Here is a 21,328-nt window from a genome sequence, read left to right on the forward strand (position 1 = left end):
CTGCAAGCAGCCAAAAAGAAACAATTCAAATATCGTGGAACTACAGTCAGGATCACGCAGGATCTTTCAGCTTCCACTTTAAAAGACAGGAGAAACTGGAATACGATATTCCAAAGGGCAAAGGAGCTGGGACTGCAACCAAGGATCAACTACCCAGCAAAATTAAGCATAACTTTTCAGGGAAGGAGATGGACATTCAATGAAATAAGGGAATTCCAGACCTTCCTGATGAAAAAGCCAGAACTCAGTGGAAAATTTGATTTCCAAATACAAAACTTAAGAGAGACATAAAAAGGTAAACAGGGGAGAAAACCCCCACAAACCTTATTAATCAACAAGGGCAAATTATTTCCATCTTTATATAGAATTACATCATCTTATGTATGTTTTATATGTATACATATATATGTCAAACTTGAGAATAGTACAGCTGTTATGACAATTGAAAGGGATACACATAGACTGTGAATGTCTGTATAAAATAACTGATATAAGGATAAAAAACATAATTAAGAGATGTAAAGGGAGGGCTTTGAGAGAGGAGGTAAGCAGGTGGTAGAGAAAGGTAAATTACACCAAATGAAAAGGCACAAAAACACATTTTAGTAGAGGGAAAGAAGGGAGGGAGAAGAGCAGTATTTGATCTTTACTGTCACCTGATCAGGTTTAAGAAGGGAATAACGTACCCTGATGAGTATAGAAATCTAACTTGTCCTACAGGAAGTAGGAGAGGAAAGGGGGAAAAAAAGGGAGGGGGGTGGTCAGAAGGGAGGGGAGAAGTAGCAAGTGGGAAACGGTAAGACAAGGGAGGGGAATAAAGAGGGAGGGTAAACTGATGAAGGTGGCAGTCAAAAGCAAAACTTTGTTGAGGAGTGGAAGGGTAAAGGGAGAAATAAAAGCATAAACAGGGGGAAATAGGATGGAGAAAAAGACACAGCTAGAAATCATAACTGTGAATGTGAATGGGATGAACTCTCCCATAAAATGGAAGCAGATAGCAGAATGGATTAAAAACCATAATCCTACAATATGCTGTTTACAAGAAACACATTTGAAACAGGGGGATACACACAGGGTAAAGGTAAAAGGCTGGAGTAAAATATATTTTGCCTCAGCTAAAGTAAAAAAAGCAGGTGTAGCAATCCTAATCTCAGACAAAGCAAAAGTAAAGATAGATTTAATTAAAAGAGATAAGGAAGGACACTACATCCTGCTAAAAGGCACCATAAACAATGAAGCGATATCATTGTTTAACATATATGCACCAAGTGGTATGGCATGCAGTTTTTTAGAGGAGAGGTTAAGGGAGTTACAGGAAGAAATAGACAGAAAAACTATAATATTGGGAGACCTCAACTTCCCCCTTTCTGAACTTGATAAATCTAACCTCAAATAAGAAAGAAGTTAAGGAAGTGAACAGAATTTTAGAAAAGGCAGATATGATAGACCTCTGGAGAAAACTAAATGGGGAAAAAAAGGAATATACTTTCTTCTCAGCGGTACATGGCACATAGTCAAAAATTGACCATGTACTAGGGCATAAAAACCTCACAATCCAGTGCAGAAAGGCAGAAGTAGTCAAAGCATACTTTTCAGATCATGATGCAATAAGAATTATTTGTAACAAAGAACCATGGAAAAATAAGCTAAAAATTAATTGGAAACTAAATAATCTAGTTCTAAAGAATGAGTGGGCCAAAGAACAAATCAGAGGAACAATTAATAACTTCATTCAAGAGAATGACAATAATGAGACAACATACCAAAACTTATGGGATGCAGCAAAAGCAGTTCTTAGGGGAAGTTTCATATCTCTAAATGCTTACATGAATAAAATAGGGAAAAAGGAGATCAATGATTTGGGCATACATCTGAAAAAGCTAGAAAAAGAACAAATTGAAAATCCCCAATTAAATACCAAATCAGACATACTGAAAATCAAAGGAGAGATTAATAAAATTGAAATCAAGAAAACTATTGAATTAATAAATAAAACAAAGAGCTGGTTTTATGAAAAAACCTATAAAATTGATAAACCGTTGGTCAATTTGATTAAAAAAAAAGAAAGAAGAAAATGAAATTACCAGTATCAAAAATGAAAAGGGTGAGTTCACCTCTAATGAAGAGGAAATCAAAACAATAATTAGGAATTATTTTGCCCAAGTATATGCCCATAAATTTGACAACCTTAGAGATATGGATGAATATCTATAAAAACATAAATTGCCCAGGTTAACAGAAAAGGAAGTAAATTTTCTAAATAACCCCATCTCAGAAAAAGAAATTGAGCAAGCCATCAATGAACTCCCTAGGAAAAAATCTCCAGGGCGGCCAGACGGTTTTATATGTGAATTCTATCAAACATTTAAAGAACAGTTAATTCCTATACTTTGTAGACTATTTGGGAAAATAGGTGAAGAAGGAGTCCTACCAAATTCGTTTTATGTCACAAATATGGTACTAATACCCAAACCAGGTAGAGTCAAAACAGAGAAAGAAAACTATAGACCAATCTCCCTAATGAATATTGATGCAAAAATTTTAAATAAAATATTAGCAAAAAGATTGCAGCAACTTATCACGAGAATAATACATTATGACCAGGTAGGATTTATTCCAGGAATGCAAGGCTTGTGCAATATTAGGGAAACTATTAGCATAATTGACCATATCAACAACAAAACTAGCAGAAACCATATGATCATCTCAATAGACGTAGAAAAAGCCTTTGACAAAATAAAACACCCATTCCTATTAAAAACACTAGAAAGCATAGGAATAAATGGAGCCTTCCTTAAAATTATAAATAGCATCTACCTAAAACCATCAACAAGCCTTATTTGTAACGGGGATAAGCTAGATGCATTCCCAATAAGATCGGGGTGAAACAAGGATGTCCATTATCACCCCTACTATTCAATTTGGTGCTAGAAACATTAGCTGTAGCAATAAGAGAAGAAAAAGAAATTGAAGGAATTAGAATAGGCAAAGAAGAAGCTAAATTATCACTTTTTGCAGATGATATGATGATTTACTTAAAGAATCCTAGAGAATCAAGTTAAAAAACCACTTGAAATAATAAACAACTTTAGCAAAGTTGAGGGATATAAAATAAACCCACATAAATCCTCAGCATTCCTATACATTACTAACAAAGCCCAACAGCAAGAGATAGAAAGAGAAATTCCATTCAAAGTTACTGTAGACACTATAAAATATTTGGGAGTCTATCTGCCAAGACAAACCCAGGGCCTATATGAACATAATTATGAAACACTCTCCACACGAATAAAGTCAGATCTAAATAAATGGAATAATATCAGTTGCTCATGGTTAGGCCGAGCTAATATAATAAAAATGACAATTTTACCTAAATTAATCTATCTATTCAGTGCCATACCAATTGAACTACCAAAGAATTATTTTACAGAGCTGGATAAAATAACAAAATTCCTCTGGAAGAACAAGAGGTCTAGAATATCTAAGGTATTAATGAAAAGAAATGCTAGAGAAGGTGGCCTAGCAATACCAGATGTTAAACTGTACTATAGCACAGCAGTCATCAAAACTACCTGGTACTGGCTAAGAAACAGAGTTGTGGATCAGTGGAATAGGATAGGTACACAAGATGGAGAAGTCAACGACTATAGCAATCTACTCTTTGATAAACCCAAAAAGGCCAGCTTCTGGGCTAAGAATTCACTATTTCAGAAAAACTGCAGGGGAAATTAGAAAATGGTAGGACAGAAACTGGGCATAGACCAATATCTTACACCATTTACCAAAATAAAGTCAAAATGGGTTCATGATTTAGGAATAAAGGCTGATACTATAAGCAATTTGGGAGAGCAAGGAATAGTTTACCTATCAGATTTATGGAAAAGAAAAGAATTCATGACCCAACAAGAGACAGAGAGCATTACAAAATGCAAAATGGATAATTTTGATTATGTTAAATTGAAATGTTTTTGTACAAAAAAAGCCAATGCAACAAAAATTAGGAGGGAGGCAGAAAATTGGGAGAAAATCTTTACAACTAGTATCACTGATAAAGGCCTCATTTCCAAAATATACAGAGAACTGAACCAAATATATAGTAATACAAGTCATTCCCCAATTGAGAAGTGGTCAAAGGATATGAACAGACAGTTTTCAGAGGAAGAAATTAAAGATATCTATAGACATATGAAAAAATGCTGGAAATCACTACTGATTAGAGAAATGCAAATCAAAACAACTCTTAGATACCATCTCTCTCCTGTCAGATTGGCTAAAATAACAAAACAGGAAAATGATAAATGCTGGAGAGGATGTGGGAAAATTGGAACATTGTTACATTGCTGGTGGAGTTGTGAACTGATCCAGCCATTTTGGAGAGCAATTTGGAACTATGCCCAAAGGGCTATAAAAATCTTCATACCCTTTGACCCAGCAACACCACTCCTAGGGTTCCATCCCAAAGAGATCACACAAATGGGAAAAGGACACATATGTACAAAAGTATTTATAGCAGCTCTTTTCATGGTAGCTAAGAATTGGAAATCAAAGGGATGCCAATCAATTGGGGAATGGCTGAACAAGCCGTGGTATATGAAGGTAATGGAATACTATTGTGCTATAAGAAATGGGGATGATACGGACTTCATAACAACCTGGAAGAACCTACATGACATAATGCTGAGTGAGCGGAGCAGAGCCAGGAGAACATTATACACAACCACAGATATATGGATTCTGTGAGGACTAACCCTGACAGACTTTGCTCTCCTCAGCAATACAATATGCAGAGACAGCTCCAAAGGACTCACGATGGAGAGTGCTCACTACATCCAGAGAAAGAACTATGAAGTATGAATGCAGATCGAGGCACACGTCATGCTTGCCTTTTTCTCTGCCCCCCCTTTTTTTCTCTCTTTTGTATTTGTTGTTGGGTTGTGTTTTTTTTTGGTTCTGTTTCTTCTTTCTCATGATTCATTCCATTGGTCATAATTCTTCTCCACAACTTGACTAGTATGTAAATTAATTCAATGCCAAGTTAAACATGGAAGTTATATGGGATTCCATGCTGCCTTGGGGAGGGAGGGGGAGAGGGAGAGAAGAAAATCTGGAACTCAAAATTATGTAGAACCATGTGTTGCAAACTAAAAATAAAAATTAAAAAAAAAATAGAAAATGGCTCTAGTTTTAGTTCCACAAATGCAGCCAGTCAAAGAAGCTTCCCCTAACCATGTAGTTAGCAGTCTAGAACCAGTTCTAGAATGTCTGGGCATGTTTCACTGTCTCTCCAAAGCACTTCCATTACACATCATCTTGATTATCTTAGAAACAGGTTCTCCACCCTCTCCCACATGGAGAACTCATGTCAACTAATCATGCTGAAGGGCCACTAGGTGGTACTGCAGTGGAGAGAGTACCAGGCTCCTGGATCAGGAAGGGTGGTCTTTTTGAGTTTAAATCTGGCTTCAGGCACTAGCTGTGTGACCCTGGGCAAGACCCTGTTTGCTTCAGTTTCCTCATCATTTTCTTTGCCAAGAAAACCCCAAAATGGGCCCGCAAAGACTCAAATACAACTGAAATAACTCAACAACAAAAACAACAAGTATGCTGATTCTTTCTGTACATGTCCTCAGTTACAACTCTAAACATGCCCAAGTTTCCCTCTTCCTTAATAACTCTTCATTTAACCCTTCCATTCTCTCAAAACCTAAGTCTCTCCTCTCTTTGCTGCCAAACTCCCAGCTATTACCACAACTTCCTAACCACTAACTGCTCTCTCCAAGATTACCAATGCTCTTTTCACTGCTAACTCCAGTGGCCTCTTCCCTCTTCTCTTACTCCTTGCTCTCTCTGCATATCTTGACTTGGTTATCCTCTGTTCCTTTGGTTTCTGTGACATTGTGCTCACCTGGTTCTCCTCCTACCTCAAGGGCTCAGAAACTAAGCTCTGCAAAGGACCTTAGAGGTCAACTAGTCCATCCTCTTCATTTTACAGATGAAGAAACTGAAGTCTAGAAAGGTTAAGTGACTTGTCCAGAATCAAATGCAAACAGTAAGTGACAGAGCTAGACTTTGAATTCAGGCCCTTTAAATCCAAAACCAATTCTCTTTCCACTGCACCACACTTGACACCTATTTGAAGACGACACCTATTTGAAGACTTCTTAAATCTCTTTCAGTGATTTAGTGTCTTCCTCCCATCACTTGGGTTTCTCTCAAGGCTCTGTCATTAACATGATTTCAGTTGTCACCTCTATAGAGATGACTTCTAAATTAATGTGTCTCCCTGGAATTCTAGTGTCTGATCTCTAATTCCTTGATTGACATATTCACCTGGATGTCCCACTGACACTTCAATCTCAATATTTCCAAAACTGAATTCAATACTGTAAGACAGATAACACCAGCACACAGGAGGGCTGCTAGCACAAGTTCACTCTTGTTCTGGTCAGACAGGAAGACAGCTTCTGAGGGGTTGATAACCTTACTTTATTTCTTCTCACAAGGGTTCTATTAATGGGAGCACCAACTCTTACAGCGTTCCTTAATCACCCTTCTCACAGGGACTGGTGAGAAGGGGAAAGCAACTACCCTTATATCTCGATAGGGTCAGTTAAGACAGGCACAGCTTGTGCACTCCCCTAAATCCCCTCAAGGGGGCCAGGTGAGGGAAACACAGATACCCCCAAGCCTTGATGGGCACCTATCAAGGCATACACAGCATTCCAGCTTGTACATTCAATCCTAACGGTTCACTGACTAGTGCCCACTTGCAACAGACGAAGAAGACATATTGCCAGCAATAACCTCCATTTTATGTTACCTCATCCTTGTATCTCACTGTGCAGTTGCAGTGGATATTTACAATTTAAGCACATATGTTTATATTATTTATCATTATATAACACTGTGCAAGTGTGGTAGAGATGTTTTGAACCATGATCATGAGAACTCATATCTAACACCTGGGAACCAGAGATTGTTGTGCCTATGGATCCTGGGAACTAGCTATAATAAATAATAATAAAAATTCATCTTATACATACTAAAATCCACCTTACTTGCTAATACCTTCATCGCTAAACTTGCTCCTCCTCTCAGATTCCCTTTTGTTTATAACACCACCATCTCTATGGTCACTTTTGCTCAAAACCTTGGAATTATCTTTGAATTTTTCTTCTTCTTCCCCCTTCCCCACTCAGATCTAGTCAGTTTGCAAGTATCGTAGAATCCATATACATACCTTCTTATAACTGTTTGCCTATCTCCACTCACATGACACTTCCCCTCTTCCCCCAGCCCCCGCCCGCTCAGATCAAACTTTTATCACCCTCATAGACTCATAAAATTTGGAGTCTGAAGGAACCTTGGGAATCATCTATCCCAACCTTTTTATTTTATTGGATGCATGACTTCAGTCAAATCCCTTAACTTTTTTCATACAAACTACTATAATTACTCTGGCTAATCTCCTCTTCAGCCTCTCTTATCTCTAATGCATCCTTCACATGCCTTTGTACAAGCTATCCTTCCTGTCTGGAATGTATGCCCTCCTCATTTCTCCTTTTCAGAAGCCTCTCTCTTCTCTTCCTTCAAGATTCTTCTCAGGTGCCATATTCTCCATAAAGATATAATGAACCACCCCAGCTGAAAGTTTTTTTCTTTCCCTCCTCAAATTTCTCTGGAGCCATTTGTCTGGCTCTCTTCTTTGTCCTCATAACAGCCTAACTTGTATTATTCTTATTTGTGTACATTTTGTATCTCTTCTTCAACAGTAAAATGAAAGCTTCTTGAGGGCAAAGCATATGTTATTGTTTAGTCATTGTATCTATCCCCAGTGCTCTTAATGCATGGAACTCAAGCTGCTTTCTGGAAGCCTAGGTCTTTTTATTCTAGAGGTGTACTCCATCCTTGGCTGATGCTCTCACTGTGTGGTATAGGGAATCCTACTGCTCCCTGATGAATCAGTTGCCCTTGTTGAGTTTCAGGTCCATCTAATACTTATTTCCCTTTGATCTACATAACTACCTTTTTGGGGAATGCAACTCTCTGCTTAAGTTCAATATCTGTCAGTCTATTACCTTATTATCAATGTTGCCTTATTGAGAGCAGAATTTATTTCTTAGGGTAGTATTCCTCCAAATCACCCACCAATAGGCCAGTCTCTGGCTCATCAGTGGCTCATGTTGCCTCTTCTTCCAGTTTAGTTTCTAGAGAGAACCCTTTTTATAACCAAGGTAAGTGGCTCCTAATACTTTAACCTCTAACCCAGCCTTATCCACTATATTCACTCAATTCAATGTCCATTACTCCCTCCTCACAGCCCTGCCACACTCTTGCAGCATCAGTACTCCAGATTTCCATTTGAAGGCTGAAGTTTTTTAAAAAAAATTTTATTTTCAGTTCAAATTTTCTCTCTCCCTCCAGCCCATTTCCCACCCATTGAGAAGGCAAACAATATGATACCCATTATACATATGGAGTCATGCAAAACCTATTTCTACATTAGTCAGGTTGTAGGATAAAAAGTAGCAAGAAAAATCAATAAATAAAGAGGGGAAATCGGCTTCAATCTGTATTCAGAGTTCATCAATCCCCTCTCTGGAGGTAGATAACATTTTTCATCATGAGACCTTCGTAATTGTCGTGGATCATTGTATTGATCAGAGTTGCTAAATCTTTCACAGTTGATCTCTACAATATTGCCAGTATTGTGCACAGTGTTCTCCTGGATCTGCTCACTTCACTTTGTATCAGTTCACACACATCTTCTCAGGTTTTTCTGAACCCATCCATCATCATTTCTTAGAGTACTGTTTTAGGGATCAAGATGGGCTCTTAGCACTTATTCAACCAAGTGCCCTTGAAGAGTTAGGCCTTTGTTTCCTTTGATTAATTCAGTGTCTTTGAGTCTTACTAGGTGCTAAGCCCCAGGCCCAAACCCCTATGTATTAGGTGCTAAGCCCATGTGGCTGTGAATTGGTAACTAAGGTAGGGCTCCAGGTGGGGCCAATGAAGGGGGGTGCTAAGAACAGGGCCAATAGTAAGAACTTAAGTTCTGGTCGCTCAGATGATGTTTGATGATGGCTAAAGAGTGCATAAAAAGGGAAGACAGAGCTATTTGCTTGGGGCTCTCACTCTTGGCGGTGTGCTGATGTGGAGACTCTGGGCAGCTGTAGTTAAGAGCCCTCCAGCGGAACTCAGATGTTGATGCTTTTTGGTAACTATGAATTGTATTTGGTCTGTTTTTAATTTGTTTGTATTTGCTCTGAAGTTCAGGGTGCTGGCTTTTCCCCCTGAACTAAGTGAATGATATTTGTATACTGGATTAAAGTAAGATTGTTAACCCCTTAACCTTGCTTTCATTAGTAAAGCAGATCAAAAGAATCTGGGCTTGCAGTGTTCTGTGAGCTGGTTGTTGTTGGTTTTACACCCCCACAGTAGCTGCTAGCTGATTCTATCACAATCATATCCCATGACTTGTTCAGTCATTCCCCAATGGATGGGCATCCCTAGAATTTCCAATTCTTTGTGACAATAAAAAGATCTGCTATAAATATTTTGTACATATGGGTCCTTTTCCTTTTTGATCTCTTTAGGATGCAGACCTCCTAGCAGTATTATTGGGTCAGAAGATATACATAGTTTGATAGCCCTTTGGGAACAGTTCCAAATTGTTCTTCAGAATGGTTGGACTAGTTTGCACTAGTGCACCTATTTTTCAACATCCCCTCCAGTATTTGTGATTTTCCTTTTCTGTCATGTTAGCCAATCCGATGAGTGTGAGGTGGTACCTCAGAGTTGTTTTCATTTGCATTTCTCTAATTTTTAGTGATTTAGAGCATTTTTATATGACTATTGATAGCTTTGATTTCTTCTTCTGAAAACTATCTGTTCATATCATTTGGCCATTTATCAATTGGTGAATGCCTCTTATTTTTATAAAATTGGCTTAATTCTCTATATATTTGAGAAAAGAGGCCTTTATCAGAGAAACTCACTGTAAAGACTTTTTCCCCAGTTTCTTGCTTTCCTTTCAATTTTGGCTGCATTGGGTTTTTGTGCAAACCTTTTTTAGTTTAATGTAATAAAAATTATCCATTTTACCTCCTATGATCCTCTCTATCTCTTGTCTGATCATGAACTCTTTCCTTATACATAGTTCTGACAGGCAAGATTTTCCACACTCCACTAATTTGTGTATGATATCACCTTTTATGTCTAAATCATGTACGCATTTTGGCCCTATCTTGGTATATGGTGTGAAATGTTAGCCTATACCTAGTTTCTGCCATATTGTTTTCCAGTTTTCCCAGCAGTTTTTACTATTTGCTCTTGGTTTTAGACAGATGCTACTTAGAATTTTAAGAAAAGTTCCATTTGTTCCTATGCTTTCTAGTGTTTTAAATAGGAATGGGTATCAATTTTGTCAAAAACTATTTCTGAATCTATTGATATACTCATATGATTTTAGTTGTTTTTGTTAATGATGTAGTCAATTATATATATAGTTTTCCTAATATTGAACTCTGCATTCCTGGTATAAATCCCACCTGGTCATAGTGTGATATATTCTTTGATATATTGTTGTAATCTCCTTGCAGATATTTTATTTAGAATTTTTGCATCGATATTAATTAGGGGAATTGGTCTATAGTTTTCTTTCTCTGTTTTTGCTCTTCCTGGTTTAGATATTGAAACTGTATTTGTGTTGTAGAAGGAATTTAGTAGGACTCCTTTTTTACCATTTTTTCCAACCAGTTTACATAATGTTGGAATTAATTTTCTTTAAATGATTCCTAGAATTTGCTTGTAAATCCATTTGGTCCTGGGGATTTTTTCTTAGGGAGCTCATTTATGGCTTAATTTCTTTTTTTAAGCTAGTATTTAAGTATTCTATTTCCTCTTCTGTTTATCTGGGCAATATGTTTTTGTAAATATTCATTTCATTCAAATTTTTTTAGTCTTATTAGCATTTAGTAGTGCAAAATAGATCCTAACAATGGTTTTAATTTCATCTTCATTATTTGTGCATTCTCTTTTTTCATTTTGATACTGGTAATTTGGTTTTCTTCTTTTTTTATCCATGCTTGGGAGTGCATTCCCTCCTCACCCCTGCCTCGTAGGATTCCTAGTTTCCTTTAAAGCTCACCTCATGTGCAGCCTCATAATGGAATCCTGAACTTAGCTTTGTTTGGATGTGTCTAATCCTTTGGCCGTTTAACCCATTCCTTCCTCCAAGGTCCCTTTGACCTGTAGTCTTTCTTCCCTGAGAAGGGAATTCTCACCTGTTACCTCCTTTGTCTCCTAGTCAGGAGCAATGAGATTTCACTTCCCAGGAATTCTCTTGGTGGGCAATTCAACCTGTGACATTGGGTATTGGATCAAAGCATTCTCCCTACAGGCTTCCCTGGGTACCCCATCCTTTCCTCCCTGCCAAGCCATTCATTCGAGAACACAGTTCCCCTGCTGTTCTAGCTTCAGTTCTAGCATGTAACAAAATGAGCTTATTTGCTTATTTTTTCCTTGATATTCTGATATTGCAAATGTTCATTTCATGGTAGCTAGTATTCCTGTTCCTTCAGCTTTAAATTGAAAGCTCTGTCTTCCTGGAATCAATTACTAGTTCTCTCTAATCCTTTACTGCCTTACTCTGACACCTGCCATGTTTTGCTCAGGGCTACTTGATTGCTATAGCCAGTTTCTTTTGATGGGCTGTGGAAGGTAATGAGATCTGAGATAGTGAAGAAACAAGAGAAGTCACAGACTATTTTACACAAAACATTACCACCGTGTTGTAGAGTTGGATGTACTTGGCAGACTTACTGGCTGTTTTGTGTTCTGCAACATTTAAAAATGTATTTCCCAACATCAACTTCTAAGTGTGTTTTGTAATCTCAGTAACAGGGTTCTTCTGTATTTCTGCCTGTGATTCTTGGATCAAAGATATTGGCAGCAGCATGAGTGGACTGATATCAGAAATTTTCCTGTTCTTAATAATGTCTTTCGTTTTTCTTTATTCTGCACTCATAAGTAGAAAGACCTGTAGATATTATGTGGGTATATGTATACTAAGTTGGTTTTCTCAAGGCCATTTGGTAAGGAACATCTGGCAGAAATGAATTGATTCAAATGCAATGGGTGCTATAATTATTTTACATGAAAATGGTTCCATTTTAGAGGTCTTAGTTGGGAGGAACAAAGCCCAGATGGCCATAGATTAACACTTTCATTCTGAAAATCAATTATAATCCCATTTTTAAAAACATTTTGGGGGGTTTAAAGGTCCTCAACAGGGAACCAGGAGAGCTGAAAGTGTGGCTGAGCTCTTCCATTGACTTTATTTGTGTCCTTAGGTGAATAATTTTCTTTTTTTTTTTGGAAGCATACTCTTTTCACTATCTTTATTTTTTGTAGTTTTTTCTTCCCTTTTTGGTCTATCTCTTCTTTCACAACATGACTAATATGCATACACATGCACAATCACACACACACACACACACATATATCCTATATAAAATTGTTTACCATTTTGTGAATTGGGAAGGGGATGGGAGAGGAGAGAGACGGAGAAATTTTTTTAAATGAATGTTAAAAATTCTCTTTACAAGTAATTGGAAAAATAAAATAGTATTCAAAAACAAATATTAGCTTTTCTGCCAAAATGTTTTGTTTAGTTGCTTTTCAGTCATGTCTAACTCTTTGAGACCTCTTTTGGGGTTTTCCTGGCAAAGATACTGCAGCGGTTTGCCATTTTCTTCTACAGCTCATTTTACAGATAAAAAATCTGAACCAAACAAAATTAAATGGTTTGCCCAAGATCTCACAGCCAGTAAGTGTCTGAAGCTGGATTTGAACTCAGGAATAGGAAGCTTCCTGACTCCAGGCCCAGCACTGTATCTACTAAACCACCTAGGAGCCAGACTGCACTACTCTCCATTATATGTTTTTTGTTTGTTTGTTTGTTTATCTGTTTATTTATTTATTTGATATTTTTAGTTTTCAGCATTGATTTTCACAAGAGTTTGAATTACAAATTTTCTCCCCATTTCTACCCTCCCTCCACTCCGAGATGGCATATGTTCTGATGGCCCCGTTCCCCAATCAGTCTTCCCTTCTGTCACACCACTCCCCCCCATCCCCTTTTCCCTTACTTTCTTGTAGGGTAAGATGGATTTCTATGCCCCATTGCCTGTATATCTTATTTCCTAGTTGCATGCAAAAACTTTTTTTTTGAACATCTGCTTTTAAAACTTTGAGTTCCAAATTCTCTCCCCTCTTCCCTCCCCACTCACCCTCCTTGAGAAGGCAAGCAATTCAACATAGGTCACATGTGTATCATTATGCAAAACCCTTCCACAATACTCATGTTGTGAAAGACTAACTATATTTTGCTCCTTCCTGTCCTATCCCCCTTTATCCAATTTTCTCCCTTGGCCCTGTCCCTTTTCAAAAGTGTTTGCTTTTGATTACCTCCTCCCCCTATATGCCCTCCCTTCTATCATCCCCTCCTTTTTTATCTCCTTCCTCCTTCTTCCCTGTGGGGTAAGATACCCAATTGAGTGTGTATGTTATTCCCTCCTCAGATCAGATCTGATGAGAGCAAGATTCACTCTTTCTCCCTCACCTGCCTTCTCTTCTCTTCCTACAGAACTGCTTTTTCTTGCCACTTTTATGCGAGATAATTTACCCCATTCTATCTCTCCATTTCTCCCTCTGTCAATATATTCCTCTCTCATCCCTTAATTTGATTTGATTTTTTTGGTATCATCCCTTCATATTCAACTCGCCCTGTGCCCTCTGTCTATGTGTGTATGTATGTATATATATATATATATATATATATGTATATATATATGTATATGTATATATATATGTATATGTATATTCCCTTCAGCTACCCTAATACTGAGGTCTCATGAATTATACACATCATCTTTCCATGTAGGAATGTAAACAAAACAGTTCAACTTTAGTAAGTCCCTTATGATTTCTCTTTCTTGTTTGCCTTTTCATGATTCTCTTGATTCTTGTGTTTGAAAGTCAAATTTTCTATTCAGTTCTGGTCTTTTCATGGAGAAAGCTTGAAAGTCCTCTATTTTATTGAAAGTCCACATTTTGCCTTGGAGCTTGATATTCAGTTTTGGTGGGTAGGTGATTCTTGGTTTTAATCCTGGCTCCATTGACCTCCGGAGTATCATATTCCAAGACCTTCAATCCCTTAATGTAGAAGCTGCTAGATCTTGTATTATTCTGATTGTGTTTCCACAATACTTGAATTGTTTCTTTCTGACTGCTTACAGTATTTTCTCCTTGATCTGGGAGCTCAGGAATTTGGCGACAATATTCCTAGGAGTTTTCTTTTGGGGATCTTTTTCAGGAGGCGATTGGTGGATTATTTCAATTTCTATTTTACCCTCTAGCTCTAGAATATCAGGGCAGTTCTCCTTGATAATTTCTTGAAAGGTGATATCTAGGCTCTTTTTTTGATCATGGCTTTCAGATAGTCCAATAATTTTAAAATTATCTCTCCTGGATCTCTTTTCCAGGTCAGTGGTTTTTCCAATAAGATATTTCACATTTGTCTTCCATTTTTTCATTCCTTTGGCTCTGTTTTATAATATCTTGATTTCTCATCAAGTCACTAGCTTCCACTTGCTCCAATCTAATTTTTAAGGTAGTATTTTCTTTAATGGTCTTTTGGACCTCCTTTTCCATTTGGCTAATTCTGCCTTTCAAGGCATTCTTCTCCTCATTGGCTTTTGGAGCTCTTTTGCCATTTGAGTTAGTCTATTTTTTAAGTTGTCATTTTCTTCAGTGTTTTTTGGGGTCTTCTTTAGCAAGTCATTGACTTGTTTTTTATGGTTTTCTCACATCACTCTCATTTCTCTTCCCAATTTTTACTCTGCTTCTCTAACTTGCTTTTCCAAATCCTTTTTGAACTCTTCCATGGCCTGAGACCAGTTCATGTTTTTCTGGGAGGCTTTTGATGTAGGCTCTTTGACTTTGTTGATTTCTTGTGGCTGTATGTTTTGGTCTTCTTTGTCACCAAAGAAAGATTCCAAAGTTTGAGTCTGAATCTGAGTGGGTTTTTGCTGCCTGGCCATGTTCCCAGCCAACTGCCTGACCCTTGAGTTTTTTGTCAGGGTATGAGTGCTTGTAGAGTAGAGAGTACTTTGTCCCACGCTTGAGGGGCTGCGCTGTTGTTTTCAGAGCTATTTCAACACAGCAAGCTCTGCCACACCAGTGCTCCTCTTCCCCCAAGATCTGCCAACCCCGGACCGTGACTCAGATCTAAGCAGGCTCTGCACTCCCACTCTGATCCGCCACTTAATTCCTCCCACCAGGTGGGCTTGGGGCCAGAAGCAATTGTAGCTGTAGTTCCTCAGAGCTGCACCACCTCCACTGCCTCCGGGGCGGTGGCTGAACTGCAAACTTTTTACTCTGTCCCCGCAGTTTTTCCCACTGACCTGCTCTGTTGTCTTTGATGTTTGTGGTTTGAGAAGTCTGGTAACTGCCACAGCTCACTGATTCAGGGCGCTAGGGCCTGTTCTTCCCAGCTGCCAGTCTGGTTGGTCTGGATGTGGCCCACGCTGGGCTCTGCTCAACTCCACTCCTAGCTTCATGCGATAGACCTTACCCAGCGACCATCCAGGCTGTCCTGGGCTGGAGCCCTGCTTCCCTCTGCTATTTTGTGGGTTCTGCAGTTCTAGAATTTGTTCAGAGCCATTTTATAGGTGTTTGGAGGGTCCTGGGGGAGAGCTTTAGGCAGGTCCCTGCTTTCCAGCCACCATCTTGGCTCATCCCCCCAGATGAATAGTTTTCAAAACTCTCAAATCCCTCCATGTATAAAAATGATTTTGTAATGAACAAGTGAATGAAAAACTCAGCCACTCAACCAGCACTGATTAAGCACCTAGTATGGGACAGGAGGTATTAGGGATACACAGAAAGGCAAAAAGCTCCCTTAAGGAGCTCCCATATTCTAATGGGGGAGATAGCATGCAAGCAATTGTGTATGCCAGCTATCTACAGGGTTGTGTTGTACATAGCTTTCCTTCCAAGGAACAAGCATCTTTTAATTTTGTGGTTGCAATGGCCATTTGCAATGATCTTTGAGTCCAAGAATACAAAATCTGACACTGCTTCCATTTCTTCTCCTCTGTTTGCTGGGAAGTGATAGGACCAGTCGCCAAGAGCTTCATTTTTTTGATGTTAAGCTTCAAGCCAGCTTTTACACTCTCCTCTTTCACCCTCATCAAGAGCCTTCTTAGTTCCTCTTCACTTTCTGCCATCAGAGTGTTATTATCTGCACATCTGAGATTGTTGATATTTCTCCCAGCTTTAATTCCAGGTTTTGATTCATCCAGCCCGACATTTCACATGATGTACTCTGCATATAAGTGTAATAAATAAAGTGAAAATATACAGCCTTGTCATACTCCTTTTCCAATCTTAAATCGATCAGTTGTTCCATGTTCAGTTCTAACTGTTGCTTCTTGGCCCACGGGTTAGTAGAAGGTAATCTCAGAGGAAAGGCTTCCTGTGTAAGCCAGGAGGCAGAAGTGAGCAGGGGGGCATGCCAGCCATGAAGGTCAGCTAGCAAAAAGGTACACAGTTGGGACATGGAGATTCATGTATGAGAAGCAGTGAGTATCACTGGAACATTGAGTGTGTGGAAAGTTTGGAATCTCTATGTTGATGTTTCTCAGATATGTTTGTCCAGGCCTAATGGCTCCTCTCCAGCTCTTCTATGGCCTCTCTGCCAACCTCCAGGCTTGTATCTCCAACTACCTAGTGGACATCTTAAACTCAACATTGTCCATAACTAAACTCATTATCTTTCCCCCTAAACCTTTCTCCCTCCTAACTTCCCTATTACTGTCAAGGGCCCAGTCCCCCAGGTTCATAAACTATGTGTCATCTTTGACTCCTTACTATCTTTCACCCCCCACCCCAATTCAATCAGTTGTCAAGTCCTATCTTCTGTATCAGCCACAGTGGATAGCATGCTGGGCCTGGAGTCAGAAGACCTGAGTTCCAGTCTGGCCTCAGACACTTGCTAGCTGTGTGACCCTGGCCAAGTCGACTAACCCTCTTTGCCTCGATTTCCTCATCTGTAAAATGAGCTGGAGAAGGAAGTGGCAAACCACTCCAGGATCTTTGCCAAGAAAACCTTAAACGAGGTTACAAAAGCCTGGATGTGACTGATATGACTGAAGTCTTCTCTATGTCCCCTTCTGTCCTCTGACACTGCTGCCACTGTGGGGCAGACTCTCATCACTTTGTGCTTGGACCTTTATAGTGACCTATTGATTGGTCTCCCTTCCTCAAGTGTCTCCCCACAACTGAGAGCAGCTAGGTGGTGCTGCAGTGGATAGAGTGCCAGGCTTGGAATCAGGAAGACTTGAGGTCAAACCTGGTCTCAGATACTTACTAATGTGTGACCCTAGGCAAGCCATTTAGCCTCTGTCTGCCTCAGTTTCCTTATTTCCAAAATAGGGATAATAATAGCACCCCCTCCCAGAGTTGTTGTGGGCATCAAATGAGATAATAATTGTAAAGCTCTTAGCACAGTGCCTGGCACCTAGTAAGTGCTATATAAATGTTAGCTGTTATAACTATTGCTACAGTCAGCCAATTGATCTTCCTAAAGCACAGGTCTGACGATGTCACCCTCTTCACTCAATAAACACCAGTTTATTGCCCCCAGAATCAAATATAAAATCATCTGGTTAGCTTTTAAGGCCTTCATAACTTGGCCTCTTCCTAGTTTTCCAGGCTTCTTCTACCTTACTCCCTCCACCCTGCCCCCAGTATGCTATATAGTATAGCATATATATATGCTATATATGACTATATAGTCAAGTGTCTCTGGCCTTGTTTTTCCTCGGGCTCCATCCATCTCCCAATTCTGGGCATTTTCCCTGGCTCTCCCCCAAGCCCAGAACTCTCTCCCTCTTCATCTCTGTGCCATGGGTTAGTTGGCTTCCTTCAGGTTTCAGCCTTGATCTTACTGCCTTTCCTCTGACACCATCTCCAGTTGATCCGGCATAGATCTTATTCACACCAAGTTGTCCCCATGTTGTTTTCTCCATTAGAGTATGAGCTCCTTAAGAATAGGAACTAGTTTTTGCCATTCTTTGAACCTGCAGTGCTTGGCACAGTGACTGGAACATAGCAGGTACTTCATAAATGCTTGTTGAAGTCATTGATTGGATTGAGGGGAGGGTTTAGGGAAAAACATAGAGTTTTGTTTTAGACAGTAAAAAGCATTTGCTCGATGCTTGCTATATACCAAGCCCTGTGCTGAGCACTGAGGAAATAGAGAAGAGTAACACTGCTCTCTCTAATGAGGGAGACAACAACACAAATAACAGGTTTCACCTGAAAGTTGGATTTTTCATTTCCTCCATTTGGTTTTTCATTTCCCTCATGATTCTTAGGGGGCAGTGGCAAAACAGATGGTAATATATATTTTTAAAAATGACTTCCATTGAAAAAATGATATTCCTTTCTAACGTTGAGCCATTTTACAGCACCAAAGACTCCCTTTGGCTATGAGAATGTTCTTTTCTGAGTCTTTGGTAGCTGGGGCTGTTGAGAGGGTAGGTGCTGCCATAAACTTTTAAAGCCACTAAAATATTGCTGATTGAAGAATGTGGCCCTGGGTAACTGCTTACTGAGAGTGCCAGTTTCATCCAACAAGTTTGTGGGGATCCCACCCAGATAGCACATTTTGTGACACTTTCTTTTTTTCCCTTGAAAGGGCCAGATGGTCATGTGACCAGGTACAGTTTGGAGTGGCTACTGAAGAATAGCTACGAAGGGCAGAAGCAGGCCGTCCAGCCTAGAATTTTATGGAATGCAGAGATCTACCGGCAGGCCCAGGTTCTGCCTGTTGACTTCCAGAGCTTTTTGGAGACCAAGGATGGCCTGAAGGAGTTTCTGCAGAACTTCCTGCTCTATGGAATTGCATTTGTAGAGAATGTCCCCCCAACTCGAGAGGATACAGAAAAGTTGGCGGGCAGAATCAGTTTGATCAGGTAAACTTTAGTAGGACCTAGCCAACATCTGATTTCTCAAGTTCACCATGATTAATGTGTAGAGCCTGAGGGCCAGAAATCAAACATAACTCAACTTTCTAGGGGAGAATAGAAACAGGTGTGGTGAGAGGAGGATTTAAGTAAGAGGCAAGTATGGGCCTAGACAATCTCTGATAGAGCTCAGCCAAAAGGGGGATGATTAAACGCTTTCGCAGCTCGCTTCAATGCCATGCAATTGAGCAAGCAATTACTAAGTGCTTGCTATTTGTTGGGCACTGCACTTGGTGCTGGGAGCACAAATACAGAGACCTTAAGGGCATGCTGATATTCTACTGTTTGGAACCAACATGTATTTTACACAAAACATAAGCAAAGTAAACACAGGGTAATTTGGCGGGTGGCGGTGAAGGGTGAGGGTCAGGCAACTAACACCTGAAAAGATCTGGAAAGAAGCTGACAGTTGAGCTGAGCCAAGGTGGAAGGTGAGGAGGAGGGAGGGCCTTCCAGGCTAGGCAGCCAGACCAGGGGGTAGAAGATGAAATGTTGTGTATAGGCAACAGCAGGTAGGAGTGTTTGGCCACAGCAGAGAACGAATGAGAAGGAGCCTGGAGACATAGGTTGGAGCCAATCTGTGAAGGCACATAACCAACCAGAGGAATTCCTGTTTTCTCTAAGCAGCAATGGGAGCTGCTGATGCTTCTTGAGCAGGAGAATGGCATGGTAGTTCATTCCCATACTCTATAAATATTAGTTGTATGGAGTGTAGGTTGGGAGAGACCGGAGTTAGGGAGACTAGTTAGGAAGCTGGTACTAGAAAATGGGCCAGGCTGGGGATTTTCTACTGGAGCAAGCTTTCAGGGTTCATGCCACACAGACAGGGATTGGAGCCTGATGAGGTAGATGTGAGCAGCCTGAGGTGTAGGAGGTCTGCAGTCCAGGGAGAGAGGAGAGGCCAAAGCTAGAGTCTCGGTATGGACTCATTCTCAGTATGGACTCATTCTCAGTGGCTTCTGTTACAGCAGCAGAAGCTTGGTTGTGTCCATAGCATGGTTGGGAGGCTTGGGGAGGGAGATGGGGACACTGGACTTGGAGTCCAAAGAGAAGTCACCATGGGCAGTCACTTCCTCTCATGTTCTGGAGATGATTTTAGTTATTGCTGAGAGTTCACAAGGTTGCCGTTTGAAAAACATTCAGTAAGCTCTATTATCTGAATGTGAGCTCTGCTGTGTGATCTGCTGTGGTGTGCTGATGGAAGCCCTGGGCTCACTTCAGGAGCCCAGGAATTACTCCTGCCTTCTCCCAAACCAGCTGTTTGACTGCAGACTGTAAAATGATGCAAAGAATAAACTCCTGTCTGGTCTGCTCTGTCAGGATCAAATGGGAGAAGAGGTGAGAAAGCTGGGAGCCATGCAGCCCTCTCAGATCAGAAGTCTCAATGGCATCAATCTTCTTTTTGCTGTCCCCAGAGTGGCCATTACAGTGGCCAGAGTGGCTGTTCCCCCAGCTCATTGGCTACATCTTCTGTGTGTGACCAAGGGTCCTCTGTATCTCGGGCTTTTTCCCCTCAGGGTGGAGCTTGGGTAAAAGTTTGTTCCTTTAAAAGTTTCCAGGAGTTTGCTCCTCTGTGAAATGCGGGTAGAGATGGACTTGATGAGCTCTAAAGTCCCTTCCAACCCCAGAATCTTCATTCAATTTCTCTGATGGACCCAGGCTCTCACAGCCATAACAGCATCCTCTCTCATGAATCCTGTGATAGAGCTTGAGAACTGGACTGATAGGAGATTGTGGGGCTGAGTAGCACAAATGAAATTTTCAAATTAAACTGAGTGCATGGATGTGGTTAGCCACTTCCCAAATCTGGCCTGGGTGGCAAACATATGTGGAAACTGGAGATTACTGTGGCAATTTGTTGCAAGAGCTAGCAACAAGAGAGAGGGAGGACTGAGGATCCCTGTTGTTGCAACTGTAGAGCCCCAGGAAATGTTGTAGTGCATGTACTTGTATACGTTTGGGTTCCTTGTAGTGGCAAACAACAACTACATGTATTCCACATGCATGTCCCAAGCATGTCCCAGGAAGGGAGAGTAGCGGAGGGTTCCCACCAGGTCTCTGGCTTCTCTGGCCCACACTCTCTCCATAACACTCCTCCAAGAAGATCCTCTTCAGCCCAGGGATGAGGGGGAGGGATCTCAATATTCTATGATGATGGGCTGAATGAATCCAGTAAGAGGAACTGTAGAATAGAGAGAAACAAAGTTCTAACTTGAGTTTCAAAAATCAATTCA

General features: G+C 40.1%; 1 protein-coding gene across 2 annotated transcripts in view; it reads left to right on the forward strand.

Annotated features, from left to right (window-relative positions):
* TMLHE (trimethyllysine hydroxylase, epsilon) overlaps nt 1-21,328 on the forward strand; it is a 122,634-nt gene that overhangs the window by 90,233 nt on the left and 11,073 nt on the right. For both annotated transcript variants that reach the window (XM_036740536.1, XM_036740537.1), the window contains exon 5: nt 18,767-19,043. In XM_036740536.1, coding sequence (XP_036596431.1) covers nt 18,767-19,043 — 277 coding nt within the window. The remainder of the gene's footprint in view (nt 1-18,766; nt 19,044-21,328) is intronic.

Source organism: Trichosurus vulpecula, assembly GCF_011100635.1.
Source record: "Trichosurus vulpecula isolate mTriVul1 chromosome X unlocalized genomic scaffold, mTriVul1.pri SUPER_X_unloc_2, whole genome shotgun sequence".
Taxonomy (NCBI): Eukaryota; Metazoa; Chordata; class Mammalia; order Diprotodontia; family Phalangeridae; genus Trichosurus; species Trichosurus vulpecula.